Source organism: Rhamphochromis longiceps, linkage group LG19, assembly GCF_057381845.1.
Source record: "Rhamphochromis longiceps isolate RC_006_pf linkage group LG19, R_longiceps_female_GT1.1, whole genome shotgun sequence".
NCBI lineage: Eukaryota > Metazoa > Chordata > Actinopteri > Cichliformes > Cichlidae > Rhamphochromis > Rhamphochromis longiceps.
Genome location: NC_140575.1, coordinates 2,297,678 through 2,322,792, shown reverse-complemented (window position 1 = coordinate 2,322,792; position 25,115 = coordinate 2,297,678). Strand labels below are relative to the sequence as shown.

Sequence of the window (25,115 nt, the reverse complement as noted above, 5' to 3'; positions counted from 1 at the left end):
TCATTACTCTGCTGCTAGCCATTAGCCACTTCCCTAATCACACAGTTTATACACACACACACACACACACACACACACACACACACACACACACACACACACACACACACACACAGGTAGCCACCAGCACTAACCAGTGGTAATCCGCTAACTAGACTTAAACACACAGGCATCCCTGCAGTCTAAACCGAGCGAGCAGACTTGTCATCCATCCCGGCTGAGATGGCTGGAGTATTTGTCAAGAGGCTCGGCAAAACCTTCATTTGCATAATGACTTTGTAGTTCTGCATTAATAAAATTTGCATATGAAGCCATGTTAATTACTCCTGATCAGCCTTTTTTGCATTCATGCATGGTAATTTTGGGCGACTTGCAAAAATTGATGTCCTGGCGCCTGTGATGAGATTGGTGGAGGAGGCGCTCTGTATCTGTGTGTAAGTGAGGCTGAAGGGATGTGGAGATGATGAAGGTGGAGCGTTCGGCTGTGTTTGGGGCTTTATCAAAGCAGAATAGACGGCAGATTGGTGCGGTTTGCTTTTCGGGCACCATTTCTCTTTCCGCTTATAACTTTTTTCTTTTTTTTAATCTTAGTGAAAAGAGCTTTCCAGTAAAATCCTCTCCTACTACTGTACAACACACACACACACACACACACACACACACACACACACACACACACACACACACACACACACACACACACACACACACACACACACACACACATGCACACAGAGCCTGGCAGGCAGCCATTTGTGAGTCTATTGTTTACTCTGGGTTCTACATTTCAAACAGCAGACTCCTCAGACTGTGCTGGGTTTGATCAGGACTTGATGCTTTTTTATATGTGATGTAATTTGATTTGCAGTTTCTCATTTTATCTGTAAATATAATTGTGATAAAACTCTACCTGTAATAAAGCCACGGCACGGCCTCAGCTTTCCTGGGTGACCGGGTCTGTCGAGGCTGTAACGACGACACAGATGTGATGTCAGCTCTTTTCTTTGGCTTGTTTCATAGCTGCAGAAATGCAGCTGTGTAAAGCAGCATCTTCATAAGTGAACGAAGGCTGATTTTAGAAGCTTTCTTGGCTTATTTGAATTCCCCACAGACCTGCTCAGGTTCAACAAACCTCACAGTTACAGTTTCTTCCTGCTCCATTTCAGGCATTCATTTATTTTTTTTTGCATCTTTGCTTTTCATATTGAGCTTTTAATGTAAGCATCATGTTCTGCTTCAAAAATCAAGCAAAACTGCAAGAAGAGAAACGTTATGTTTTCCATTATTCCTTCGAACACAACAACAAATTAAAGCCGGACCCTGTTAGTGTCGACCCGCAGGCTGGATGCTTTACTAAAAATGATTTGACTTTTTAGGAGTCTCCATGTCAAACACTGTTTAGGTTTTTTATTGAGCGCACAAGTCCTGAAATCTGAAATCATGTGTGGTCTTTCTGAAAAACACAAATATGTGAAATGTCCTCTTGGTGCGTCACAGCTCTGACAGTGTGCGAGTGACACAAGATCAATTCACACAAGGCTGAAGGCCACAGTCATGCTCCTATAGTGGACAGTGAGGGCTCTCATTCCATGTTCACAATGACATACAACCATACAGTTACTCATAATATTATCACATAATAACAGTACTTCACTTTTAAATATAGGAGGTTACTGTGAAAACTGTGGCAGGTAACAGGTGAGGACATGCTGACCAGTCACTGCACGTGTCGTCAGAGCTGTGAGGATCACTTTACACAGAACCGATCGTCTGTGCAAAGTCTTGGTTTCTCAGTGAATAAGCCCTCAGTTAATGGGAGAGTCTCTCTTATGGCGTGTTGGCCTCTTTGACAATGGCAGATCAGATCGGGTGGCGATAAAGCACTTGGTATCATTTTGTTTCCTGTTGTGTGCCTGAGCTGTTGTCAGACAGGTAGTCTGTGAAGAGACGTGAATAGAGAGACAAGAAAGAGAAGGAGGTGGACTGGAAGGCTTTGTGGAGGTGACAATGACGGGACGCAAAGCTATACGTGCGTGTGCGTTCACTGACTGATGACATTTGAGCACCGAGCCCCTCAAGGAAGGGATACAGTGGCATTCTCTGTCGTTGCAATGTGTGTGTGTGTGTGTGTCTGTGTGTGTCTGTGTGTGTCTGTGTGTGTCTGTGTGTGTCTGTGTGTGTGTGTGTGTGTCTGTGTGTGTGTGTGTGTGTGTGTGTGTGTGTGTGTGTGTGTGTGTGTGTCTGTGTGTGTCTGTGTGTCTGTGTGTGTGTGTGTGTGTGTGTGTGTCTGTGTGTGTGTGTGTGTGTGTGTCTGTGTCTGTGTGTCTGTGTGTCTGTGTGTGTGCAATTTTATAAACACATAACCTCTGTAGTCGTGTCAAACGCAGCCGATTATTATCGTATTATTACAGCAGCAGTAATTTTGCTGTCAGTATCAACTTTGTGTTAAGTTGAAGTGTAGGAAGGTTCAGTGACACCGGTCACAATTATTTATCTGTAATTTTCCAACATTGTGACTGATCTGTGTTAAGAAACTGTCACAGTGCTGGTAAAGGACCAGTCTTTAGTCATGAGTGCACGAGGGCGCACTGCAGAGGGCTCGCAGATAAAACTGCCAGGTTCATAAAGAGTTCACAGCAGTGTGAAACATATTAATGTCACGTGGATGCTTGTGTTTTCTTTGCATGTTCAATGCTATGTGTTCAGTACCATAAAATATATTTAGCCTTTGCAACATCGAAATATGCAGACAATGCTTTCAAATTTTGCAAGCCTGAAATATACGAGAATCACTTCAATGCTGGAGCCGTAATTAAAATTTAAATACAGCAAAGTGGGATAAGTGTGCTGGGATTCATGCACTTGTAGAGAGGAAGTGCATCCCTGCAGTGTAAAAATAGAAAGAATAGCACTAGAATTCCACACTCACCTATTTGGCAAGCTCTATTTCTGGTATCTGGAAAGTGTTCCACACAAGCGCACTTTGTACAGGAAACTCCACTTGGGCTGAAATAAATAAAAGAACTTGTCGTTAGCATGAGACACTGGATTTTTGCATCTAATTTGCAGCAACAAAGGTGAAGCAAAGACGCATTTTTGCATTTGTAAAGCATATGCCTGCCTGAAACGTGCAGAGTCATCTGGGCTGACACTGGTCATAGGAAACTAGCAAGCTAGTCAGCGTCAGTTTAGTCTAACAGAACTTTATTATTATTCATATTTGGTGTTTGGATATGCCTCCCAGCTTTGTCATAACACCCGTAATCCCAGACTTCTCTGAATTAACTGCTCAACTTTGCTCGGACTGAGACCAAGGGATGTCTCTGCTGTGTCTCACAGACAGCACCGTGCTTTGTCTTGTCTGCACCACCACAACAACCTACTTTATCTCACCAGCTTTGAGGATCTGAATCTCCACCTGTGTCACGTTGACACTGCTGGTTTTTGCTGCAACTCTGCATCCAAGATTTGATTTTGTGAAGTCGGATGGTAGCACAAGAGGGCTTTGGAGGATCGGGGAAGCATGTGCACGCTGCAAAGCAGACACAACACCTCAAAGACAGGTAACATATACAGCAGCCCAGTGATGCTTCAAACCTTTTTACACCAAACAGGGAGAGGCGTAGCTCTCGACTAAAAATAATTTGCCAGCACTGTCACTGCTCACTAGCAGGCAGCAGCATTCCCAGTCCAGCCGCACGGACACGATGGGATTATCCAAGTGTTTTGCTGAGTTTGAGGGAGACTCATGACCGCCCCTCTTCTCTACAATAGCCTGTCGGCATTTAACACTGGCCAAATCACCACTTAACAAAAGCTAATTTCTCACTTGGTTAAACTGGGAAGGATTAGGGGCCCTGTGTTGGTGCAGTCCATGTTTGGTGAAGAGTGAGGGATGGAAGGATGTTAGCAAAAGATTTAAACCTCAATTACAAGCGAGCGAGGACTTTTGTGCATCCGTGGCGAAGGTGGGACGCTGAGGTTTAGCCACTTTGCTGGAAATGTTTGCTGCCTCATTGTGTGTGCATGTAGGTGTGTGTGTGTGCAGAGCTGAGGGTGACATAGCCTGACAAATACATGATGATCCCCTTGTTTAGAAGGCTTTAAATCTCTCCGGTTTCACATACTTACTGCCTTGGCTTTACATGAGGAGGTAGGACACATAATCCAAGCAATTTAAACCTTTCCTGTGTTTTATGACAGAAACTAAAGAGCTGCTGTTCTGTTGTGTGGCTGCTGCATTTTCCTGTAACTCTCTGAGGTTAGGGGGTAACCCTGACCTACACTTTGGAAATATGGAAAAATGCATTTGTGGATAGGTGAAGTATTTCTTAAAAGCTACAACTACAGCTTGAGGTTCAGGCTGAGATCTTCTGGTGACCTAAACCTGGATCTACTCCTTTAAATGAATTTGCACTTGTGTTTCCAAACAGAGACAGAAGAGCTGTGAGGCTAAAATGCTAAACGGGCTGTTTGGCCCTTTGTACAACATGCTTCATTCACTCACTCACACTGACGGATGAACCACAGAGGACGTTTGTCATGTGGGCAGGCATCAAACCAACAACCTTCCAACTGCTCTTCCTCCTCAGCTGCAGCCAGTTTGACCAGTATGCCTAAAATTCCCCAAATATAAACCAGCTCAAGCTTCTAGCATCACTTTTGCATCACTCCTTTAAAACTGCCAAAGAAAGTTCATAACAGAAGCTTTAGAGCGTTTTCTTTTCTCCCTTTGTGTTTTTTAAAATCCTGTAAAACCCTTAAAACCAGTTAGTGCAGCTCCTCTGCCACAGTAACACGTTCTCCTTTGTTGTGTTGTTCTTACACCGTCCAGTGTTTCAGCCTTCAGTGCTCACACTCACTTATTTTGTGTGAGGGACGTTCTAGTGCTGCAGAATCAGAGCGGTGGTCTCTCGCAGTCTTTGGACCCTTTAGCTGCTCTCAGTGTCTCATCTCCTCCAGACTTTTGGGGGGACAAAGAGAGAGTTAGAGTTCCCCCTCCCAGAAACAGCAAACCCTTTCGTTTGTATCAAAGCTTTGCCTCACCCCTGCTGACACCCCTGAATTATTCACTTAGAGGAAAGGATAAACAAAGCTTGCTAGCTACAGTTGTTCTATTGATTTCTCTGAGCAACATCACAGATAACAAAAAGAGGGCTGGAGGAGAGAATCTCGGCTGCTGCCATCTCTCATGCTCCTTAAAAAATAAATAAATCTGTAAATAAATCAATAACGTGGAGTTTTTCTTCGGAGAAAACAGCCCGCGTCCCGTTTCACAGGAACGCGAGTAATGCATTCATAAATATTTGTTGTTATTTAGGCAGCAAGAGCACATGTGAGCATCTCCCCTGTAGGAGCGGCCTTTCTTACCTGTGGGTTCGACTAAAATTGCCAATTGTTGGGATAATTTGGTGTTTAGAGCGAGGCTGAGGGGGCCGGCCAAGTAAACAATGCTGGCTGTAGGCCAATAACTGGCAGCAGCCCTCTGATGAGAAACAGGCAGATCTTTTCTTCAGTGTTTCTCTCTGGCCCTTCTGCACTGGCACTTCAAAATAAAAGCCCACCTTGTTACTTAAATCTCTCTCGTGCACGGAGTTACTGGGATCGTTAATTTTAGGATCACCTTCATATGCACTCCTGTGTTTGTGATCCTGCAGGATCCTTAAATTCCCCCTTTTTCTCCACTTAATGTTTGGCAAATTAAAGGCATGTGAGATCATTGTAATTTGGCAGGTGTTCCCTCACACCCCGTCTAATCGTCAAAGGGCTTGTCCATGCATTTGCTACCCCTGCCCCACAGCACACTACTATGGCATCTAAATGCTATTTGACCCCCACTGACGAAAACTGCAGTGTCTGAGGGATTTTTTCAGCTGTGGGTGGTCAGTGGATAACGTGTGACAGGTGGCCTTAACCTGTGTGGACTTCCTAAACTGGCTGCAACGAGGAGCTTCAATGGCGTGGGAAATGTGCCGAGTGAGTCCTGATGCGATCGTGCTAGCAAAACCAAGATAAAGCCCTCACATGCACAAAAACACTCGCAGCAGAGCAGAACCAGCAGCCTTGAACGAAATGGTCCGTACTTCAGTCTAATGAGGATGGCTCACACCAACCAACTCTAACCACGCAGTTTTCTGATTCTCTGTCCTGTATAGTGTCTGTAAGAGAGAAAACAGCTGCTCGGGCTTTGATACAAACCTCACATATAGATGCAGACATACACCTACAGGATTCACATCGTCTTCCAACTGAAGGATGAATAACAGGGTCTGAGTTAGTATGAATGAAAGGTTTGTTAACGTGGGGCTAAAGTCAGTGGGCGTTGGGAATGGCAGGAGGAATCATTCAGTTTCTAAGGTAATGATGATCTTTGTCACTGAGTGATAGTTTTCCTCAGTTTCCTTTTCCTTCTGTAAGTTAGCTGATGTTCAAACTTCTCTTCATGCTAACCTGCAACGAAAAACAAAGTAAATGCGGCCTGGCTTTGGTACAAGACTAACTACTAAAATACATGTTTGGCTGTCGTGCATTCCTCCTACAAAACACTTGAGCTAACAAGCTGCTGTACTTTAGCACTTAACCAGTGTTGATGGTAACAACCAGTCACACCATGTCAGCTGTTCACAGATGGCCGACCAGTTTACTGTCTGTCGTAACTGGTTCTGTGTAAGTCACGTGGTGATTGTTAGATTTTCTAAGCTGCAGTTAAACTAGTTTTCATGTGCTTTGAATACAGACATGTGAAACTGTTACGATCCACCCAGTCACCACTCGGGGGCATCTCAGCCACAAACTAAAGTTGTTATGTTTCAGCTCACTTACGTGCATTTTGGCCTTTTAGCCTTTTTTCCGTTATAAGATTTCACTCGGAGCATGCCACCAGCAGGTGTAAGTGTATCCTGGAAGGCTCTGTGCTCACTTGGTGGATGAAATTGAAATCACTGCATGCTATGAATCAGTATGACTCTGCTACATTATATAATGGGCCCCCCCTGCCTGCAGGTATATACTTGAGCGTTAACAACCCAGCCTTTCAGGAGCTCTCCAGTCATGTAGCCCTTATAAGGGCCTCCAGCACAGACCTGTCTCATCATCCCTCCATCCATGTCCTCCCCTAACCCCCTTCTGGTCTGGATCTGCTCTCGACCTGCCCCACTTTCCTTCCTGCTCCTACTTCTCACTGCTGTTTCTGTATAAACAAGTGGAGTCTGACCAAAACATTCAAAGCCCAGTCTACACTCCTCCACCATTAACCCCCTATTGTACTTCTGCTTCTGCGTCCACAGATTAAGTTGGTCAAGTCAAATATGTCTGTTTTAGGGGAGAAGACGTTTAAATAGCTGCTAAAGATTACCACGCTGTGGTGGGTGAAAAGGTGAAGCTGATCACGAGGAACAGTGTTAAAGTCATGAACCTGGTTTGTGATGAAATGAGGGAGAAAGGCACCAGAACAACAGAGAGAGAAATTCTTCTCTTGCTGGTGTCAGGCAAAGCTGTAATATGTCTTATTCAAACAGGAGGTGCGCCGCTACATCATAGTCTTGGACGGAGCTGCAAGCATATGTGTGTGTTGTGTGTTCCAGGAGACTCCCACTTGGCAGTGTGCAAGAGGAGGTGGAGGATGGGTGGGGAGGGATTTGGACGGGACAGGTGACAGGGAGACATAGAGGAGATGGCGAGGGGTTCCAAAAATGTGTTGGACTGCCGTCTTAGTGGAATCAAGCTCGTGGCAGCGTTTCTTTATTGTGGCTACAGAAACCAAACCAAGTCTTCACCTGACAAGATGTTGATGACTTCACCTCCACAGACAAAACCCAGACTCTCCACGATCCTGAGCGCTGGGCATTTTTTTTAAGTAATGCAAACATGTTTGTTCTTGTTTCTCCGTTTAGCAGAAGCAGCACAGACACGGACGGATCAGCTGTTGTCCTGGAGAGTTGGGGTGGATTTACCTTTTATGTGCCACATCTGTACTCTATCAGTTAACCACGTATCTAAGTGCACCTCCCACTTGCCAGATCATCCTTGCTCCTGTAAGGTCCCGGCTTACTTTCAACTGTAAACACAAAGTCCACACGCTGAAAGAGTGACAGGTATCAGGTGCTCCTCCATGCCATGTGCATATGAGTGTGTCCAGGATTAGGCGCACCCCCCACAGGCTTCAGAGGCTGTGTTTGGGCAGGATGAAGCCTTGTGTAGAGTCTATTGGTGACAGCTTCTTCCTCACACACACACACACAGCTTCATGCGCGCTCCCCAGGTGCAGTGGTGCGGGCCAGTGTGTGGGATTAGCTGGTATGCTCTGGCACTCTCCTCTGGTAATCCCTCTAATTTGTTAACAGGGCACAGAGACAGGGACACACACACACACAGCTTGCTGCAGCAGTTTGTTTTGGATTGCATCTCACCCCCTCATTTTGACTACAGGACCACTTGTCATGTGGCGAGAGGGACGGAGCATCTCGTCTTTGTCCTCTTCTTTCTCTCACTGCTGCTCCACTTCCCTAATGAGCTAAATGCATTCTAATTTGGCTGTGATGAGCTAAGCCTTCCTTTAACATCCCAAGAATGTCAAAGCCCCCTCCCTCCCACCCCCTCCTTGATTTGTCATGAGTGCACGGCTTGTATACACATTTGTGTGCGCACACCTTGCACAACCATAATCCTTTGTTGGCTGGATAACGTGCAGAGAAGATGGGGTAATGCTAAAGTTCAGCACATGCTGAGACAGAGTGAGGGAACAGAGAGCAGCAGTGTCTAAATAATGTTGATTCTGGATGTCGATGCACTTTGTTCCAACTGTCAGGTTGGACTTTTGAGGTGTTGCTTTTTAAGCAAAACACGGCTCCTCCAGCTACTGACAGCAGTGACTGCAGTAATCTCATGTAGTATTTGGGAAAAACAACCCAGCTATTGAGAGCTGAGTACAGTCTTTGAAACAGTGATACAGTAAAAGTCATGGTTTGCCTCTTCAAATATACATACGTGTCACTTTTACGTTTGGGCCTTTCGTCCACACGTACATGGCGTTGTCGATCACTGAAAACTGCGATTTTAAAAACTCTGTTTTTACGTTTACGTGTGGACGAGGAAAACAGAGATTTACTCACGTAACGTCAAAGGTGTGTTATTGTTTACATGAGATTCATTTCTACAATAGAAGAAGAGAAAATATTGTTGCTGTTAATCTATCGGCAGTTTTTACACACATATACACACAGTTACTGGAGTCAGAGTGAACTTCACAGACGTTCTCACAACGTCGGTTTTAAATAAATTAAATTTTTAAAAAATTTTATGTATGTACCCTGTATGCATTTGATTTATTCCTAAGTTCCTGAGACAGCCAAATACTGTCTTTTGTTATTAACATTTGAAATGTAACACGAAATTAGCTGCTTTTCCAGAAAAACACAAACTTTTCAGAAGTACTTCAGGTTTTGTGAGGGTACAAAACCCTGTTTAGCCGTTCCCTCCCAGGCTTCTGATTGGCCAACATTTTGTTTTTAGCGTTTACATGTGGACGGAGATATTTTTCCAAAACTGCACGTGTGGACGGGATTAAAAAAAAAACGGAAACGGAAAATCTCAGTTTTCAAAAACACCCGTGTACGTGAGGACGTAGCCAAAGTGTTGTTACTGAAAACAGTTGGTTATAAGCAGCTCGTACAAATAAGCTGAGAAAATAGTTTCTGAGAGTCTCCAAAGAAAATGACGTTTTTATCACCAGTTCATGAACTAAGGCTATCACTTATTATGAAATTAGCACAAAATCCAAACCAAGCACTAAACTTTCCATTTAGTGTTTCACTTTGGACAAATCAAATCACCCGGCTGAGCGTGTAGGCTGACAGCAGGAAGAGCTTAGACTTTGGGTCTTTAGCCACCAGCATCTGTGGTGAGTCAGTCCAACAAATCACTAAAGGTTGATGCTGGAGAAAAGAACAGGTCCTCATATTTGCACAGCTAAAGTGATTTGATTACAGCTGCTGCTGTGGTGTTGTTGTGATTGTAGTTATGGACACATGGTGGACGGCGTAAAAAAGCTGCACTCTGCACACGTCATTGAAAACTAGCAGAACACTTTAACTCTGCACCAGATGAACTTGAAACGATCCCATTGGCTGGAGACACACACACCAAATAAACACCTGTTTAGAGAAAAAAGTGTCCTCTACCGTGACAGTGAGGTATGTAGAGTGTCCACACGTGTAAGAGTGGACAAACACAGGAGAGCTCTGTGTGTGAGGTCAGGGGGCACCATGGAAGAATAATAACGCAGCTTAAGTATGCAAAAAAATGTCAGGAAACTTTTTACAAGTGGGACAAAAGGCCAAGAGGAGAACATGCACACACAGATGTACACACAGAGTCCCTGCGCTCCCGACTCGTCACAGCTTTCGTGCTTTTTGGTGTGGAAAAGCCTCACAAAGGTAAAACAAACGTGTTAAACGGCTGCTTAACCTCGTGAAGTTAAAATCAACCAGGTTGTTCTAAACTGTCGGGTCAGAGTTCGTGGTTGGATTTGGTCGATGTGTTATTTTGTTCCTGTTAACACGTAAACGGAAAGCTTTTAAGAGAAATCAAAATGTCTGGACCTTTATTGAAATGGCACATTTTCTGCTGCTGAGCAGCGTGTGGCTCGAATAAACCCATGTTTAGGTGTTGAACGTTCAAACATGATGGCAAAGAAGACACCGGGAGGACGATATCTTTATAATGGAACAAACGGTGTTTTTTCCTGATGATGGTTTAAGTAAACTAGCTAAAGATGATGAATCACACTTTATGAAGGGAGCTTTTCCCCTCAGATCAGCCTTCTTTGTTCTTCTTTTTAGAGTATTGCAGAAATTGCTATTGCAACGAATAACATTAGGTGTTTGAGTTAGCATGAAGTGAAGTGGAGTGGAAACTTTTAGGCCTAAAATTACTTTATCTTTATTTTTGTAAAGCTGCCTAATTTGCATTAGTTTTATCTATGAGCAAAATGAAGACTGGCCTGACGCTGCATACCAGTCTACTCTATCTTTGTGAAACCTGCCGCGGGTTATTTCAGTCACTCAGTGTGTGTAAATACTTATAAAGCCATATATGCAGGGTGCAGTTTGCAAGAACATCAAAGGCTAGATTTGGTCTTTCACAATAAAACAATAAAGAAACAGCGTGCATTGATTGTTTCTGCTTTGCTGCAGAACATCATCTCTTTCACCCTCATCTGCAAATCTGTGGACAGAATCTTTTGGACTTTGAGCTCTGAAATGTGTTTTACAGCATCGTGGCCCACAGGCTCCAACTTTGAGTGGTGCAGTGAATTAAGTCGAGGATGGGGAAACTCTTTTCACACTGAGCGTGGCTGCTCAATCACTTGCAAAGTCAACAAACTGTGTGTATAAAATTTCTTCAGGAACCTTCAGCGACGTTTCTACCTGTGAGCTGTGAGACAGAAGCCTCGGTGCATAACTGCAGCTCAATAAGCTGAAGTTAGAAGCTACAGATCTCATTTTGTGAGTGATGTAGATTATCCAACGTGCAGTTTAGACTCATAAGGAATGTTTCCAGGACTTTTCTGTCAGGCTCTGAATCCTTTGCGTTTCTACATACATTGAAACAGCGATGCTTGACGGCACAGTGCAAAGTCAGAACGTGATCTCCGAGTCTGCCCTCGTGAGCTCGGAAATTCAATTTGAAATTCAATTTAAAGTCAATTTCTGATTTGAGTATTGTTTGTGCTGCAGTGTAAAAATCAGAGGGTGGGGATAGAAATGTAACCCCACTGAGGATAAAAATAATTTAGCAGAAGCAGGGGTGGGTGGAGCGGGAATTTGCTCCGATCCAGGAATTTTACTTTGATCTTATAAAGTTGCGGGGCGACTGGAGCTGGTATTGCTGACATTTAACTGCAGTTGTAGTAAAATTCATTTGATATTTTTCTCTATATAAGAAAAGCAAAGGAATAGCTGCAGCTTGAGAGGATAGAAAACACTGGAAAGACGAGTCTGACTCTGTGTCGCCATAAAGGAAAAGGATCTTTGTAGGACACAATAATCCTCACAGCCTCGGCTGACACTCACTGCATTTATCGCACACATTTGTGTTGATCCGTGCGTCTGCTTTAATTGTACATCTCTTCCTCCCTCCTTCAACTGTAATAGCTGTGATTTAATTTGGCTATTTAACCTGTAATTCCAGCGATATTTATTGAGGACCGAGGAGGAGAAAATTGGGCCATTAGCCGCCCCCGATGAATACACTGAGATGAAAATGAATGCTGCTAACTGCCAGTTGACCTTTGCACCTTTGCTTTTCTAGACATTCCCACTCTTCCCTTTTTTTTTATTAGCGGCAGCAACAGTAATTACGGCAAATTGAATCATAGTGAAAATTGGAATCTGACAGTAATGAGAGTTTTATACTGTGTGAAAGTGAACCCGGGAAGAGAAATGAAGAAGAGAGATTACTTAAAACGTGGCTGCTGCATATGTGCCGCTGGACACACACACACACAAACCAGACACCATTATCACTGGTTTCAACTGGGAGAATCCTTCCAGTCCAGACGACCCGATCGCTGCGTATTTGTTTGAGAGGAAATAAATCATATTAAAATTCATCTTCCTTACTGCTCATCACACTGGGTCGATGATATTTGGTGTCCGTAGGGTTGTGTCTAATAATGTGACATTATACATACTGAAGGTGTGTGTGTGTGTGAGCCAAACTAAACACAGGCAGAGAGCCAGACTGCACACAGCGTCTTTCATCTTAGAGTTTATGGACGGATGGGTTTGAATGGAGAGTTTAAGTTGCTTAGTTTTGTCAGCACCTCTGAGGTTTACACATTTAAAGATAATTATTTCTGTTTCCTGTGATCGAAACATGAACTGATCCCAGAGCATATATATGAGCTATTGTTATCTGTCGATTTTAAAACTTACATTAAGGTTTATTGTTCATTTATTTCAACAAACAAGTCACATATTTGATGCAGCTGCCACTACTGCACAGTAAGGCCAATGGCCAACAGTGGCTCTGATGTAATAGTACACTTTCCTGCTTTTGACCTCATTTGGTCATTTTTGAAAGAAAATGGCACATTGGCCTACATCGCGTGATTAAACATCTGATCACAAATAAAGCAAAGCTGCAAGTTAGCTCAGCAGGCGACTCAAACTGCACCATCACTCGTCCAATCTGATGAACGATGAGTTGCATCATTTCCAGGGGGGATATTTGGGATCACTCCCCAATTTTATTTGTAGCATATCTGCAGAGACAGGCTGGGAGCCTGGATACCAAACTGCAGCTGTAATTATTTCATCATGAATCATTTCAAATCACTAAAATAAAGCCAGTTCAGACAGGAAACACTAACATCCCTCGTTCTCGTCACATCACAGAGCAAACACACCCTCTCGATCTGGAAGTCTATTTAAGCCACAAAAGATGCTATTTTGTCCTGTGATGTGTCAGTGCTGCTGTTGCCCCGCATCTCTGCGGTGAGAGCAGTCAGAGGATTTTCACACAGTTTTTGCTTTTGTCTGGCAGCTGAAGAGGGCATTTGAACAGCAGGAGCACATTAAGGTAGTGTTGTCTTGGCAGATGGACACTGAACAGTGAGACGTAAAACCAGCAAAGTCGAGTTAAATAACAGCAAAGTAAGCAAACGTTATTTTTTTACATGGCAACATAATTCAGCTAAGTTAAAGTTTATCTGTCATGGAAAATAATCTATTCTATAAAGGACAAAACTAGGTGCTCAAAATGAACTACTATAACCTTTACTGAAGCACGCGGCCCACACTTACAGTAAACAGACGTACAGTGGGTCGTAACTCAAGCCGCGTGTGCGCGTTCGACACAAACACACAGGCACAGTGTATCTGTGCAGATGCTGAGGAGGGGAGTGTGTTTTCTCATCCCCTCCATAAAGCACGGCCCTCTGCATTCTACCAAATAAAGTGATGAGCAGCTCCCTCGCTCTCCCTCGCTCGTTCTGTTTTTTCATATGGAAATAGGAAATAATGGGGTGATTAAATAGAGTCGTATATTAAAGTACAGCTGACATTAGAATTAGCATAATGTGCTCTCGCCTCAGGCTGCATACTTTATTTGCCATCTGCGTTAGACTCCTTTCCCCTGGGAGGGCGCGCGCGCACACACACACACACACACACACACACACACACACACACACACACACACACACACACACACACACTTCCCCCAAGCAAAAACCATGACCCGCTCCCTCCACTGCGGCCAGAGTGAAATGGCGCGTTCTCTATTACTCGCTCCCTGTTTCGTTTGCTCACGCACACACACACACGCACAGACACACACACATTCCAATGACTTCTGTCAGCAGAAGAGAAGGGGGTCAAGCTAACAGAGACGGTGGGGTTGGAGGTGGTGGTGGTTTTTTTTTTGAGTGTTAAGGGTCTTAAGATTCACTTAAGATTCAGCACTAAAACAGCTTGTGTGTGTGTCTGTGTGTGTGCATGTGTGTGTGTCTGTGAGAGAAACTTGCCAACAAAAGCTGAGACACGGGGAGCTGTTATTTTTATTGTGTGTGTGTCTGTGTGTGTGTGTGCGTGCGGTCTGCTATAATTAAGTCAAAAGGCTATACAGGACTGTGGAGCTAAACAGCTGTTCCACCTCTAGCCACTTAACGCACACACACACACATGCACACACACAATCTTTTGCAAGCAAGAGATGGTGAGCAGTATTTTTCTTTAATATAAATGAATAAATTAATGATTAAATTGATGAATTCTAACAAAGCATTATTTTCTTTCTGTAGATTTTTATAAAAAAAAAAAGATTAAATATTGTGTGTGTTTCACAGAAATTTTAAAAATGTAGACTAATAATACATTTCATACATTCCTAAAATATATATTTTTAAACAGGCAAATAGAGAAAACTGTATTTATACTGGAGAAATGTGAAATGAAAAAATATTAGCTTCTCTGTGACGTCTGATAAAAACACATCTACATTAGAACCAGTATTTATATATATGTGTGTGTGTGTCTGTGTGATTTAGTGCGTGTGTCTTTGGCTGCCAAAAAGAGTCATGGCCATGTATACACACACACACACACACACACACACACACACACACACACACACACACACACACACACACACACACACACACACACACACACACACAAATAAGGCTAACAGGGCAACAATTAGAGCAGCATATGTTTTGCCCAGTATCTGAAATGAGTGTACTAGGTCAACACTTCACTGAATACAAGAACAAGCGTATAATTACCATTATCTCTGTGTGTGTTTATACTTGTGTGTAAGGTTTGCTGTTTGGATTTAGTTATATGGCACATCAGTGGTTCTTTAATATTTGAAACTCAAATCTGTTAAAAAATTAAAAAACAAGGTTTCTTCTGAAAATCTGCTGATTTTAACGTGTGTGTTTCTTTTTTGTGGTTTTCTGTCATTATTTTTTTCACTTAATTTCTGCTGCATGACTGACAGATTTGTCATTCTGCTAACACTTATAATAAATATAAGTAATGAATTATACAACTTCACCTACTTTATCAATTTACCATTTATTAACTATGATTATTATAAAATTATTTTAAGAAAAAGTGTTATCATCAGCTATCGCTGCCTCTTGGTTGTTGCCCAGCTACACAGTCAATACATAAGGTTCAGCCCTAAATAGGGTTTAACAAATCTTGGACTGCTCAGTGTTACAGGAAATCACAACATAGTGTTTTCTGCTCCACGTTATAAAACACTGAGGATTTAGATTAGTTTATTCAGATAAACACATGATTTTATTTTTCTGTCTATGAGTATTCTTGTCCTAACTAATATGACTTTAGCCAATTTATTTCTGTCATCCTTGGAGAAAATCATCTAGCCTGCTTACACACATAACGGTTTATCTATCAAACACACAGCAGCCACATATAGTACACTGTAATAGCAGTTGTTAGTGAGAGAGTCCCTGGACTAAGGGAGCACCTCTTGGTACATGGATTGAGTGTGTGCTGATCTAATGTGACTGTGGAAATGCACTTGTCAAAACATGATTAGTATTAGAATTTATGTGACAAGCTGAGTACCCATAGTCTTTGCAGCTAGTAGCAGTCCGAAGCAGAATATAAAACACTCCAGCACCTCACTGCCTTCCAGCCAAGAAAATTTTACACAACGCGGACACGTTTTTAAAAAGTTATTGTTAAAATCAATTAAAATCATGAATGAGGTCACATTAATGTAGCCTATCTCACAGAAAAGAATCTGTGCTCACATATTTAATTTATTTTTTTCTGTGTCTGTTGCAGGTGGAAGAGATGAGCCCTCAAGCTATACATGTACCACCTGTAAGCAACCCTTTCCCAGCGCCTGGTTCCTGCTGCAGCATGCCCAGAACACCCACGGCATTCGCATTTACCTGGAGTCCAGCCCCTCCAGCGCAACCCTCACCCCACGCCTCACTATGCCTCCACCCATTGGCAACGACTCCATCCCACAGTCCCCCCTCACCAACTTTCTAGGGGATACCAACCCTTTCCACCTACTGAGGATGACAGCACCCCTGCTCCGTGAACCTCCTCCAGGCTTTGTAGAGAATCGTCTCCCCAGTACGCCTCCATTTGTCACTCCACCTCCCCGCCATCACCTGGACCCCCATCGCCTGGAACGCCTTAGTGCAGAGGAAATGGGCCTCATCTCCCAGCACCCCAGTGCCTTTGAAAGGGTGATGCGGCTAACACCTATGGCCATGGAGTCCCAGTCTATGGACTTCTCCAGGCGGTTACGAGAGTTAGCAGGGAACACTAACAGCACCACACCACCATTATCACCCAACAGGCCTAACCCTATGCATCGACTACTAAACCCTAATCCCTTCCAGCCTGGGCCAAAATCGCCATTTCTGAGCACTCCTCCATTGCCACCAATGCCCCCAAACAGCACCACCCCTCCCCAGACGCAGAACAAGATCAAGTCCTGTGAGTTCTGTGGTAAAACCTTCAAGTTTCAGAGCAACTTGGTGGTACATCGGCGCAGCCATACTGGAGAAAAACCATACAAGTGCCAGTTGTGTGACCACGCTTGCTCTCAGGCAAGCAAGCTGAAGCGCCACATGAAGACCCACATGCACAAGGCTGGATCCCTGACGGGGCGTTCAGATGATGGCTTATCCACCACGAGCTCCCCAGAACCAGGCACCAGTGACGTGCCAGGTGAGGGCATGAAAAACCGTGATGCTGATTTCCAGGGGGAAGGCAACGAGGAGGAAGAAGAGGAGGAAGAGGAAGAGGAGCTTGAGAATGAGAGTCGACCAGAATCAAATTTCAGCATGGAGTCTGAGTTCTACCGGAACAGGGAGAATGGTTCTAAACCTCTGTCAGAGGAGAAGTCGTCCCTTGGCCTTGAGAAGATAGTGGAAGGTGGGGGGCTCAATTCTATACAGCAGTACAATAATTTGATAGTTGACAATCGTAAACGGATGCCCTTCTCTAAGAGAGCCCTGGATGGCCAACGGGATACTGGAGATGAGGATTCAGTGGCTGGGGAAATAGATGACCACCAACAGGAGAGGACAACCATTAATGGCCGGAACTGTGGCTCCGGTGATTCTTTCTCAGGTCTGTTCCCCCGTAAGCCCACCCCCATTACCAGCCCAACCCTGTCCAACTCATCAAATAAGAGGATCAAGATAGAAAAGGACTTGGACATTCCCCCTGTACCCCACATTCCTTCTGAGAATGTGTACTCCCAGTGGTTGGTTGGCTATGCTGCCTCACGCCACTTCATCAAAGACCCTTTTCTAGGCTTCAGTGACTCCAGACAATCGCCCTTTGCCACCTCCTCTGAGCACTCTTCAGAGAATGGCAGCCTGCGCTTCTCAACCCCTCCAGGTGACTTGCTAGATGGGGGTTTGTCTGGCCGCAGCGGCACCGCCAGTGGGGGCAGCACACCTCATCTAGGTGGTGGCCCTGGTCCAGGTCGACCTAGTTCCAAGGACAGCAGGAGGTGCGACACCTGCGAGTACTGTGGTAAGGTGTTCAAGAACTGTAGCAACCTGACGGTGCATCGGCGTAGTCACACTGGTGAAAGGCCCTACAAGTGTGAGCTGTGCAACTATGCCTGTGCCCAGAGCTCCAAGCTCACGCGCCACATGAAGACACATGGCCAGCTTGGTAAGGAGGTCTATCGCTGTGACATTTGCCAAATGCCCTTCAGCGTGTACAGCACCCTGGAGAAACATATGAAAAAGTGGCATGGAGAACATTTGATGACCAGTGAGGTCAAACTTGAACAAACAGAGAGGGCCTAAAGCTAATTCCCTGTTTCCGTACTCTTTGACTTCAAAATAACAAAAAGGGGTAGCTGGATACTTTTTTTATAAGATATTAATTTTGGGTTAATTTTAATTGTGTCTTTGATTAAATAAACTGCCAACTGAGAAAAAAAAAGCGTGAAAACAGAGATCAACTGAAGCTGTCTAAACTGCCTTATGTGGCATTCGTTTTTAAACAATCCGTCAGTTGAGTTATAAAATATATGGAGCCTTTAACTGTGCAATAATTTCTGTATTTATTGGATTTTGTATTTTGGCATGTGCAGGTACATTTTTATTAGAATTTTTTTTATTGTTTTCTTTTCATTACTGTTTTTTTTAAACCCACGTGATATCCTGAGAGTTCCTTAGAGGACACAAATCCATTTTCTCTCTTTTTTTTTTGGCCACTTCTTGTAGGAAATTGTATATTAAACTAAATGTGTAATTTCTTGAAAAGCTGAATCAATCTTAAATTTGAAAGTGGTGTTAACTGAGAATGCTAGAATTAGTCTATTTTATGTGATACGCGAACAACAATCCTTTGGCATTGTAGCATGAACTGACTGTAAAACATGTCAATATAATTGGATATATAGCACCGAGTGTCATATTTGACGATAAATGTAAAATGAAAGAGGATCCCAAGGTTCGTAAACCCGTCTCCTCATGAAAACACCCTAACCAGCCGCAAGAAGCTGATGATAGGTAAGGCAGCTGCTGACTGGTACATAGTGCCGAGCTCCGACAACGCTACAACATCTTTCCCTTTGTTTTGTGTTAATACCATCTCATCTACATTCATACACCCATGCACTCTTTTGCATGAAGCCATATGATCTGTGTTATTTATTAGGAGAGAGCACGAAGCCATGACGAGTATGCGTAGCAAGAAATAGAACAATGAGACCGAGAGAACACAGGGACATCTCAGGGTAAACTGTACTACTTTCCTTTATTTACCTGTTCACTCCTGTGTTGCCCCGTGGCAAACAACTTGCAAAGCATTTATTTCATCATAGGTTGTAATCGTTAGAGACAGTTTTACCCCTCACGTGGCTAAAGTTTTAGCCTTAACATCCACCAGCTCACAAGTGTCCTCTTTAATCTTATGATTAGGTTCAATTCTTCCACGTTGTATGGAATCTGTATGTATTTGGCACACATGGATGGCAATCTTGTGATGGAAGGGTCATTAAGAAATTTACATTTAGATTTGCATAAGCAAAAATTACATAGAGACAGTGCACGTGAATCCTAAACAGGTCACTGGCAACCTAGTGGATGTTAAGACCTCAAAGTTTTATTTCTAAAATAATAAAAATAATAATAATAGCCAGGTCCCTATGCATTTTGTGCTAAAATACATGACAATTTGTTGAACTTGCATTAGTAGTAAATTTGGACTTATTGCATTCTAGTGCTTGTACAGTTTGATTGATGAAGCCACCTCTCTAGAAATTTAAATTATTGATTGTTAGTTGAGTGCTGAAATAATAAAATTAATTTATCAGTTTGCCTCATGTCCTGTTGTTATTTTAAAAACCATGAATCAGTTTTCTTTAAGCCCTTTTCACCTTCATAATGGCACTTTTGTCAGTGTACGAACTCGCAGCTCTGAACAACAGACGCACACGTACAGAAATGTACTAAAGGGCCTGGAGCTTGGGATCACCTGGTACTAAAGTGCCCAAGGTTGCTAGGCTTGTCTTTCCCAATGTTGGCACTGTAAATTAAGAATAATAATAATTTATTTGGGACAGTTTTTGTACTGCCGTTCAAATTGACATGAGTGTGCCTTGACCAATGACCTTCCTATTTATTATCTTTGACAAATGCAACATTTGTTATGAAGTAACAAATTAAACGAAAGCTAAAACGTATCAACTTTACTGTGTAATGTGACCGTTAAACAGAAAAATCTAAATTAATACAAACGTAACAATGCTGAGTTTACAATGACGAGTACCCAGCACAACATCAATGTGTCTGTGTGTGTATATATGTATTCATATGTACATATAAAGGCACAAACCTATATAGAGAGTTATATGAAACGAGTCTGTCCCTCAACAGAAAAGTCAAGAAGAGGACAAAAAGCCACACAAAGAGTTAGGGAAGAGACTGGACAAAAATCAGGAAAAGCAGTAACTAAGAAGATCAGAATTTAGTGCACTCTGTCTTAAAATAAGTTTACAGTATTGATACAAGGGTAAAAATAATATGTGTGTGTATGTGAGTTTGAAACATTTCTTTCAGGTTTGCTTTGAAACTTTCTCTGAATGCCAAAGTGGCAACGTGTACATTGTTTTTCCTTTCTTGTGTTCTTTTTTCTTTTGGTGATGGGGTTTTAGTATATAAATATATATGAATATATATTACATTTTTGTTGTTTACTGTAAAAGTATACCAGTATTTGTAATATTGGAGAATGCCTGGGCATTTTACAAGACTATAAAAAGGTTGTTTTTTTTATTCTTTTTACGTTACAGTCCAGTTTAAATTGTGGGTCTCTTAAACTGTTTTTGTCACTGTAATTGTAAAAGTCTTCAATTTTAGTAACTTTTATTCTGCCTTGGGTGTAATTAAATTAAAAAATTATAAAATAAATGAATTAAAAAAATACTGAGCTGTAACACACTTGGATTTGACAGTAGGGTGGTGAGGGTGGAGGGTGGGTCCCATTTTTTTCAGGAAAAAACACACTGAGAATCCTGACTTGTATCTATTTTTCTTCTTCTGGAACGGAGTATTCTTCATGGATGGTTTGAAATACATGTGTAGGCACTTGCTGTCATTCCTACGGAGCTTGTCTTTTAAAAAAACAAACTGAAAAAAAAAAACCTTGTAGACTATGTGCATCCTTTGTGAATAGGGTACTGTGAGTACCTCAAGATGTGTTGATCTTATATGGGGATGCAGAGGGGCCGGTTCGTTTAATGACACATCCCAATCCAACGACGGGCTGTCACAGCCTGTTTCTCCTCTCGCTGTGTGGGACAAACAGAACCTGATGAATTTGTACTGTTGTAATGAATCATGTTGTACAGAATGGGATCAAATAAAGGTTGTTAAGCAGCCTTTTTGCGACAAAAACACACACTGATGTTTTGTTTACTGCTCCATTGGTTGTACATAGTTTTTTATGATGACGCTGTTTTTCATTTTCTTTGACTTTTTGTGATTTCTAACTGGCACTGGCAGTGAATTCCCTGTGTTTTGGGGAAGAGGGTGGACGTGGCTGTTCTGTTTGACCTTTGTGACCTCCATGTCAGTTTTCAGGCACACGCCTCCCACGTTGATATTTCTCGGCATGAGAACAGAGCACAAATACAAGCTGTTACGTTTCTTTATCCTTTGGTTGTTTGTCTCAGTTTGTTCTTTGAGCTGGTTAAACACAAAGTGACCACAGGAAAAAGTCAAACAAATAACAAAAACACCAACAGAACAACACAATGAAGTCATCAGCCTCTCATGCATTCTTAACTAATTTACTAAAGCTAACATTGAGTGTAAATTACAACTACGCACAATTAGCACTGCAGCAGTGGACCACAGAAACCACAATCCCAGGAACACAGCCAGCGAGCACAGCGCTAAAGCAAACGCTTGGATGTGATAGCACACATTTCCTGTATTCACAATCAATCAAAAATGCCATACTGGCAGCTTTCCACATGTTTGTGCTGAAACACACTGATAAATATAGTTCTGAAAATACAACGCAGAATGAAGTGAGACGCTGTCACTGTTGGTATGTAATAATGTTTGAAAGCAGAGGGGAGGGGCTTATTTGGAGTAGGGTTGTAATGCTGTTTTCAAAGTTCCTTTATTTAAATACACAAACTCAAAGGCTGCTGTTACATCGCTGAGGTCCGGCCTGTGGATGCCATTGGCTGATTACAGTAAACGTGACTTTCAGACTTCCTCTGTCTGCTTCTGCTTTTTTAATCAAGACCACTGAAACCAGTCAACTCATCAAAGTTTGTTTGTTTGCTATTTTCCACACGGAGTCATTATTGAATATTTAAAATGTAATTATACAACATGATAAAAAATAATGTCAGTGCAACTCATAAATAACTTTAATATTTTACCTAATTTAATCAAGTGTTAAACAATGTACTTTATTACTCTGTCGACATGATTACACTGGACGAACACAGCATATAAAATAGTATTTTAAATGAATAATAACGTATTTAAAAATGAACTGAAAATTATGTAAATAATGAAAAATGATGATATCATAAATAACTGTACAGTTATAGACTCTCATCTCATTTCAGTCTCTTTTCAGTTTAATTTGACAAAACACACACACACACACACACACACACACACACACACACACACACACACACACACACACACCAACTGAAAGCAGAGGCGCTCTGATTTATTTTTTTGGACCAAGATAATCAATAAGTAAAAATCGTATATTGTGATTTTGTCTAGTTTTGTTGTCAAGTGTAATTTTTTGCATCTGTAGTTAAAACTACAGTGGAAACAGTACACACAGGCCTTCACAGATAAACTATACATACATACAACATTTTAAGCACTACATTTATTTATCAAGAAAGTGGACAAAACATATACCTTATTGATAATATGATAATATAAACAGAATCACTGAACGTGGGAGCATACTTCAATCCCCATTTTAATTACTACAAGTACACCTTCAGTGAAAATATAACATCCAGTTTATTCATCGAATTTGACAATAACCATATTTTCTCTTGCTGCCACACAAGAGGTGGCACTGCTACCTCTTAAAATGTTGAACCCTGTAATCAATCACAGAGGCTCAATATGTTTCAGATATGACAGTGAACAAATGACAAGTCAGAGTAATTAAATTGCATTCAAAGACACAGAGGAAGTGTTGTTTTTCTAATAAAAGAAGCGCAAACCAGACAAGAGGAGATCGTTTTGTTGTTTCCGTCTCTCAAAGCCCTGCACTCCTGCGACTGTGAGTGGCAGCGTTTACAATGAAAATACAAAAATCTACACGATAGCTGCTAAGATAATACATGTGTGCATCAGCCTCTCCATCTTCTTAGAAAGGCAACACACGGGGAAAATCAGTCCCTAAAATGAGGTCATTAATTCTCTCATCACCTGCTTCAAAATTTTTACATTTTCCCTCTTATTTTGATTTAATTTCTTCTTTCCAATTCCACAGCAGAGAAGAGGGTGAAAAAGAAATCCAGACCCACAATTAGACCGAGGGAGGTAGGAATGCGGCGTTGGACAGACCCAAGCGAGTTGTGATTTGGCTTGAGTTTCAAGGCAAATGGGTAATTAAGGCTTTTCCCTGGCCGGCCTGCACTTTGAAGTCCCCTACAGGGGGGATTATCCCAGCCAAGAGAAAGACAGTGAAAGCAAAGTAATGAGACCCAATAAGAGGGGAAGAAACGGAGAAAAGGAAGGAGTGAAGGCTTGCTGAGGAAAGAGATTAAAAATCTAATCATTCATTTTAACACAGGCATGCATTGCAGGCAAAATAATGCCTAAATTCCAAGGCCTCCCAAGCAAACATTGAACAATCGTGATTTAATTAATGGTTTAATTGACATAAAATTAATCGAAGATGATCGAGTGGAGATTACGGAGATATCTGTGTTTGATGTGAATAGTTTGTCTCTGGAACATCTGGTCGGAAAGAAAAGCAGAAACTTTTTTGACAAAATGTGACTAACACACACACACACACACACACACACACACACACACACACGCGCACGCACACACACACACACACACACACACACACGCGCACGCACACACACACACACACACACACACACACACACACACACACACACACACACATATTTACTGTTTTTCAATTGTTCCTTGCATCGTAGTATATCGGCTCTCTTAACATCTAGCAGGTCATTGGCATGGTTACATTTGGCTTTGATGTAGCCACATAGGAACACAAAGTAGAAAATGTTACATTTATTCTAATTTGACAGTTTTTTCCATTTACAATGAAAATACAATAAATAAATGTGGAGGATCTTAACCAAGCCTTACCTCTAGCCCTAGATGGGTCTGGTGAATGTTAAGAGGATATTATGTTATCACAAATCCTAACAACTGGGATACACTATTGTTTTAATTTGAGTTAACGAGTGTTCTGCTGGACTACAAAACTACAGACCAGGCTGCTCCCCTCTCTGCTATTATCAACCCCTTAACCTGCTTTTAGAACTACCTAAAAGTGTGTGAGCAGTGGGGGGGGATTAAGGCAGACAGACACCTCTGGTTATTCCGAGGGATGGAATTATTTCAAGACCCTGACTGGCTGTCAGCACACGCAGCGCCTCCTCCCTTCTCGTTATAAAAAAGCAACTTCAAATGACTTAAGCTGCTGGTCGTCAGCACCAAAGCCACACTGTTGACAGGTACAGTAGGGTCTTAAGCCTTTAAGATCAACGGTGCTATTCTCCCTGACAAAATCCCCCCGAGGGCTCCTCCCTGATTGGATGGCAGAGGAATGAAGCATGGAAGTAGAGAGGTGTGGCGGAGACTGAAAAAGAAGGGTCAGATGAGAAGGTGCGAGGAAAGGGGCAGAGAACCTGGGGCCATCTGCTTAATTATGGCAGAGGTTTAATAGCCAATCGAGGAGGATTCTCTCAATGTGTCTGCTAATTATTAACATTATCATTCAGCGGCCTCATCCCTTGTCCAATCGGTTGTCGTGCCTATTTCACGGCTCTTTCCAAAAACACGGCTATCTGTGCCACACTTTCACTGTCAGTTTCTGCCCTCG

General features: G+C 42.4%; 1 protein-coding gene across 1 annotated transcript in view; it reads left to right on the top strand.

Annotated features, from left to right (window-relative positions):
• bcl11ba (BCL11 transcription factor B a) overlaps nucleotides 1-20,945 on the top strand; it is a 35,245-nt gene extending 14,300 nt beyond the window's left edge. Inside the window, exon 3 of the mRNA XM_085391981.1 lies at nucleotides 16,326-20,945. Within this exon, the coding sequence (XP_085248107.1) occupies nucleotides 16,326-18,325 (2,000 nt within the window). The 3' untranslated portion in view covers nucleotides 18,326-20,945. The remainder of the gene's footprint in view (nucleotides 1-16,325) is intronic.
• The last annotated feature ends 4,170 nt before the right edge of the window (nucleotides 20,946-25,115 follow it).